The sequence below is a fragment of the Macaca nemestrina genome, chromosome 5 (genome assembly GCF_043159975.1).
Source record: "Macaca nemestrina isolate mMacNem1 chromosome 5, mMacNem.hap1, whole genome shotgun sequence".
NCBI lineage: Eukaryota > Metazoa > Chordata > Mammalia > Primates > Cercopithecidae > Macaca > Macaca nemestrina.
The window spans coordinates 14495367-14501366 of NC_092129.1; the positions used below are offsets into that span (position 1 = coordinate 14495367).

At 42.4% G+C, this 6000-nt stretch overlaps 1 protein-coding gene across 3 annotated transcripts in view; it reads left to right on the forward strand.

The window, feature by feature from the left end:
• Positions 1 to 4974, forward strand: part of LOC105492057 (FIG4 phosphoinositide 5-phosphatase) — a 128616-nt gene extending 123642 nt beyond the window's left edge. For all 3 annotated transcript variants that reach the window (XM_011758912.3, XM_024796123.2, XM_011758913.2), the window contains one exon: positions 4634 to 4974. In XM_011758912.3, coding sequence (XP_011757214.1) covers positions 4634 to 4811 — 178 coding nt within the window. In that variant the 3' untranslated portion in view covers positions 4812 to 4974. The remainder of the gene's footprint in view (positions 1 to 4633) is intronic.
• Positions 4975 to 6000: the final 1026 nt, after the last annotated feature.

The following is a 6000-nucleotide window of genomic DNA, read 5'->3' on the forward strand; positions in this document are numbered from 1 at the left end:
TAAGAGGGCTCCCACCTCACCCGCACCCCCGAAGTCTCCCATCACTCAGATAGCTGGTCCATCTGAACATCTGCAGTATGCGCTGTCTCTGAAGGGAACAGGTCCTGCGAGAGTAGATGTGGGAGTTGAGCTGGGAAGGAGCTTCTCTGAGAGCAGCCCTGGGTAAGGAGGGGTGGCGTGGCCGTGCCCATCTCCAGAACAAGGAAAATGGAGGCCTGCAGCTGACAGTATAGCAAATGTAGGGCTCAGTTTGAGGCATGGGTGAAAAATACACTTTTAAAAATAGAGCCTGGTCGGTTCTGGAAGAAGGCTGCAGCAGCATCATTTTAAAATCTCTCTGAATCCTCACACAAAAAAACAGAACAACTGCTTAGCAAAACCAGGTACCCACAGACAACACTTACCTCAAAAGTATGTGATACAGTATCCCCACACACCCACAAATCCAGAGGCTGTTGAGGTCAACCACCCACAACCATAAGACCTGCATGAGAGCAGTGTGTGTGCAAGGGGAAGAAGCAGGAGGGAATAGTGGGGCATCTGAGAATAGGAGAACCCCAAAATAGCTCACAGGTAGTTGCCAGAAATCACTGCAGCTGAAACAGAAGGGGTTCACCCATTTCAGTACCAGGGGAGTGCAAGGGGTTTTTGCTGAGCTCTGAAAGGGGCTGAGGCCGTCTAGGCCACATACACTCTTGAACCCAAATGGCCAAAACTCCCTTCCTGGACACGGCAGGAGAAATTGCTGACAGTGGCATTAAAATTGAGCAGGACAATGGAGATGAAGGAAGGAGAAAGCCCAGACGACACTGAGTAAGGGGAGCAGAGAGGAAACCTCAGAGAGCAAGCTGCGGTAGTTTTCAACACTTCACTGAAACAACCAAAGAGAGTTCTGTGAAGTTAAGTGACTCTTTCCTGAGCAACATCTTCTTAAGGCTCTGCAAAACTAATTTTGCACAATAAGCAACAGAGAAGTATCAAGGGCCAATCTCATCATAGAATTATAAAGAACAGCAAAATAACATTCCTACACACAACAAAACCATCAGAAAGACAAGATAATAAAAGAGATTAAAACGGAAACATACTATTTCAAAATGAACTAAAATACAAAGCTTTAAAAAGAAATGAAGAAAGACATTAAAAAGGATTGAAGACGAAGTGTCAAGTGATCACTTGACAAGCCGCAGTGAATTACTGGATCTAGGCATTGGCCTCAATGGCTGTTAACATAAAAAAGATAAGCAACCAGACACTGTGGCCCTCCTGATGCAGGAGTACACCACCACCCATAGTCTTCCCAAAGCAATCAAAACAGCATCTCACCAGCCTCTGGATCCACCTGCTGACCCACAGCACGTATAAAGGGCAGAGGAACTGCATCTTGACTATGCAAGCGGCTAAATTCAAACTGAGGGAAACTCTACAACCCAGATTCTTCAGCAGATACATTGTAAGAAAAAGGAAGGTGAGAGGCCGGGTTCGGTGGCTCAAGCCTGTCCCAGCACTTTGGAAGGGCAAGGCAGGAGGATTGCCTGAGCCCGGGAGTTCGAGATTGCAGTGAGCCATGATCACTCCATTGCAATCCCGCCTAGGAGATACAGCAAGACCCTGTCTCTTAAAAAAGAAAGAAAGAAAAAGAAAGATGAGAGCATCTGTAGATTAAAAGGCATATCACACTTTTGAAATGAACAAGACTATAGAATCTAGGGATGCACATTTGAATGACAGTGTCTTTTTTTAAAAGTGCAAACAAATGATCACTATAGAAGTCAGGAGAAGGTTACTTATGAGTCAGGGTAGGGGATTGTGATTGCGTTGGGGCACCTGGAAGGGGCTTTGGGTTGGTTGTCAGAATTTCTGTTTGTTGACCTGGATGATGTTCACTTTATAATAATTATGTTGTTGTTTTGTGTGATTTTCTGTATCGGATTTATTTTGCAATAAAAAGGTGAAAAGAACTGATAAATGTGAAACACAGTAGTTTTTCTATGATAAATATTGGGTAAATATTGTTAGTTTTTATATTTAATTAATGTATACATAATGGCATTTCAACAGAAACTTTACCAACCTTGTAGCAGCCTCTAAGTCTCTATCGTGTATTTCATTGATCTTTTCTATATAACAGTATAAAACAAAAACAGTCACATTTTAAGGACAAGATGTTCCAGCTCTACCTAGGAAATAATAGGTGTTACAATATGTTATCTAGATTTATCGGCTTCAAACCTCGTATGCTCATTAACTATATTTTTATTCCAATATCTGCACAATAGAATGACCATTATAAAAGTTCACATGGCTTCACTTAAAGCACAGTACTTGGTGGGGATGGTTGAAAAATATATATATATATATCCCTTTCTTCTGCATTGTTTTTAAAGAATATGTATACATATATAAGTGGATATAGAGCATAACTATATATATATAGTGTGTGTGTATATATATACACACCATATCTCATCTACACACATGCATACACACTGTTTTTTAATCTAGTGAATCTGATGACAAATGAGTCTACAAAAGATAGAGATTAGCAGCATTAGACATAACAAATACATAAATTTCTTTAGTATATATTAATATCATTGTATACTTTGATCTATAAATAATTTCTTTGTGCTGTCGATGTTGGCTTGGCGATAAAACCCTCAACCTTTTCCGGACTGCAGTATCTTTCTTGTTGGTCTGCCATTGACATGGCTCTCTGACAGGTTGAAGACAGATCAGTGTTTGAGAAACATGTACAGTAAGAGTTTTGCTGTCCTCATGCTCTCTCTATAACCAAAATGTCATTGACTCTCTTCCTATCGAAGTCTTTAAAGACCCAGCCTACTCTAAGGAGCTGAGATTCCTTATTGCTGATCCTTTGAAGGGCCTCATGTGCAGACAGGGCAGCCTGCTCCCCTGGTCACCCCTGGTTCTGTGTTATTTTAATGCAATTTAATGTAGTTTCCAGTCATCTCAGGATGTGTCATTGTTCTAGATAAAGGCAAAGTACAGTAAACTATCTTGACTGTTTGCTGGGAGCATAAAAAAGACCCACATTTAATTGTAGCCCATCCTATGAAGATAGAGCCCTTTTGGGGGGTTTTACTGTACAACTTCCGTCTTCCTTTGTATGTCACCATACTATCTAGTGTCCAGTGAAATGCTGATATTTCAAATACAGACCCAGCTGGGTCTGAGGTCCAGTTCTGTGTCTCACTGCAGGGAGTCTCCACAGGGGTCCCAGCTGACCAAACAATTTGGCATCCAGGGTGCCTTTCTGATTCCTCTGATAAGATGCACCCTAGCAAGGCTGAGATCTCAGCTCAGCAGAATAGATTCTCCGGATTTTCTTTCCCTGTGTTATCTTGGGTGCCCTGTTATGGCCAACCACCCCCATTCTCACAGGGCCAGCCCTGAGCCAAGTGGCAGAGTGTGTTGTCATTGTGCCCCCAAGCCCCTCACAATGCCGTGTTAGCTTACCATCGTCCCCTTTTCGTGACCTTCCTGGGCATGCACGTGTGCTTGCACACCCCATACACACACACACACACACTCTGCATCATACCTGACTTTTTGGTTGACTCATCCCTTGAAGGCTTACTTCCTGCTAAGGATGTCAGACACGGAGCTGCATTTTGACAAGGCCTTTCTGGAGACAGTGCCTTCCCCAAGGGGTGGATGGCAATTTTAAGCTTGTGGCAGCCTGAGTGGGGTGGGAATGGAGGGATATTTTTGAATAGAGAGATTATTGGGTGCTTCTCAATTTGCCCCAAAAAGGAAGGAAGCAGCGGCCTGTTACCCACAGGCCGTCTTCCAAAAGCCGGAGGCCAGATGAGTTGCAGAATTCTGAATTGGCAGTTAGCATAGCAGGATGGTACATACACCTTATAATAATATCCCCAGCATGATTGGAGGCCATGTCCAATAATTAGACACATTAATATTCACAGGAAGTGGAGGTGATTATTGTCAGCTCATTAGGACGTGCCACAAAATGAGTTTCAGTTGGGTTACATTTTGCCAGCAAAGTAACTTCTGGTTGTTTCAGCTTTTAGAATTTCAGAATTGTGGTAAGAAATTCTGTACCTGTCATTGTTAACAATAGTTCACATTTACTGAGCTCCCAGGCACTATGCTAAGTGAACACTTTATACATATAAATATGCATATAAACTCATTTACTCCTCTTTACAACTGTGTGAGGTAGGCATTCTTATTATCCCTTGCTTCATGGATTTCTACTAAATCTTCCCTTAAAAACCAGTGAGTTCCTATCATGTGCCAAGGAAAAAGAGCAAAAAGTCCATACAGCCTTAGCTAAAGTTGCTCCCAGTCATGTGAGGGAGACAGATGGGTACACAGATGTGGGTGTGCACAGGATGTGGGAACAGAGGAGAGGGCTGTGCCCTGCCTGTGCAATCAGGTCGGGCTCCCAGAGGTGTTGGTCCAGCCCTGTCCTCCAGACAGAGGAGAAAACCAGCCCCGCAAGGACTGGGGAGGTCATCCCAGCGGCTTATCAAAAGTAAGCCTGCTTATTCAATGCCAGCGACTCTGAAGTGCTTCTGAAACCGCTCCCTGTGGTCCTTCCTTATGTTTTCTTTAATGCAGCCCTCTCTTTATTCATCTTTTATAGAACACCCATCTCAGCTTTCTCGCAAGATAACATCTATGAAGTCCAGCCCCCAAGAGTGGACAGAAAATCTACAGAGATCTTCCAAGCCCACATCCAGGCCAGCCAAGGTATCATGCAGCCCCTAGGAAAAGAGGACTCCGCCATGTACCGAGAGTACATCAGGAACCGCTACCTGTGAAAAGAGCGCAGGCCCACATGGGGGCCACATCTGATTAGCTTAGAACCTGTCTTGTCTCATCTTCAAAGGGTAACTTATCAAATGTCCTTTGCGTCTGAAGCCTTTCCCCTTTTCTGTCACTTGCAAATTCTAAATTATAGCTAATAAAGTAATAACTAGATAATTTGCTGTTGTTGCCTTTCTTTATTTTAGAAATACTTTGTTTACACATGTGGTCAATATACTATCACACTATCACATTCAGAAATTCACAGGTATCTGCTGAGCACCTGCCATGTGCCAGGCACCATCGCAAGGTCTGGGAACATCCTAATAAGCAAAACAGGCCAAAATATTCCTCTCTTGTGAGGAATGAAGGCGAAGTATTTTTATTATCTTTATCCATGAAAGCAAAGTATTGTTTCCTTATAGTTAACATTTTAACATTTATTCTGGTGGCTTCTATGTTAACTTTGATCAGAACTACATAGATAATCTAATGTAGATTAACTATGTTAATTTTGATCAGAAATTTCATTATTCTAAAAGCCCTTGTTTATAGGAAATAAATGCTGAAATATTTATGGATAAAGGAACAAGATGTCAAAAAAGTGCTCTCCAATTGTTCAGGATAAAAAGAATGAATGATAAATCAAATGGAGCAAAATATTAATAATTTGTAAATCTAGGTAAAAAGTAAACAGGAGTTCTTTGAGCTACTCGTGCTGCTTTTCTGTAAGTATAAATTATATCAAGGCTGGGCACAGTGGCTCACGCCTGTAATCCAAACACTTTGGGATGCTGAGGCTGGGGAGATCACCTGAGGTCGGGAATTCAAGACCAGCCTGACCAACATGGAGAAACCCCATCTCCACTAAAAATACAAAATTAGCCGGGTGTGGTGGCACGTGCCTCTAATCCCAGCTGTTTGGGAGGCTGAGGCAGGAGAATCGCTTGAACCTGGGAGGTGGAGGTTGCAGTGAGCCAAGATCGGCCATTGCACTCCAGCCTGGGCAACAAGAGCGAAACTCTGTCTCAAAAAAAAAAAAAAAATTATATCAAAATCAGTTATTAAAATTGTTATTCTAATTGACTTCCTGTGGCATGCAGCTGTGTTACATACTTTGACATTTGGTGTTCAGTCAGGTGTTGACTGATCACAGCACATGTTTTGTTCTCTGTATAGTCAAACATGAATGTGGGCAACTTT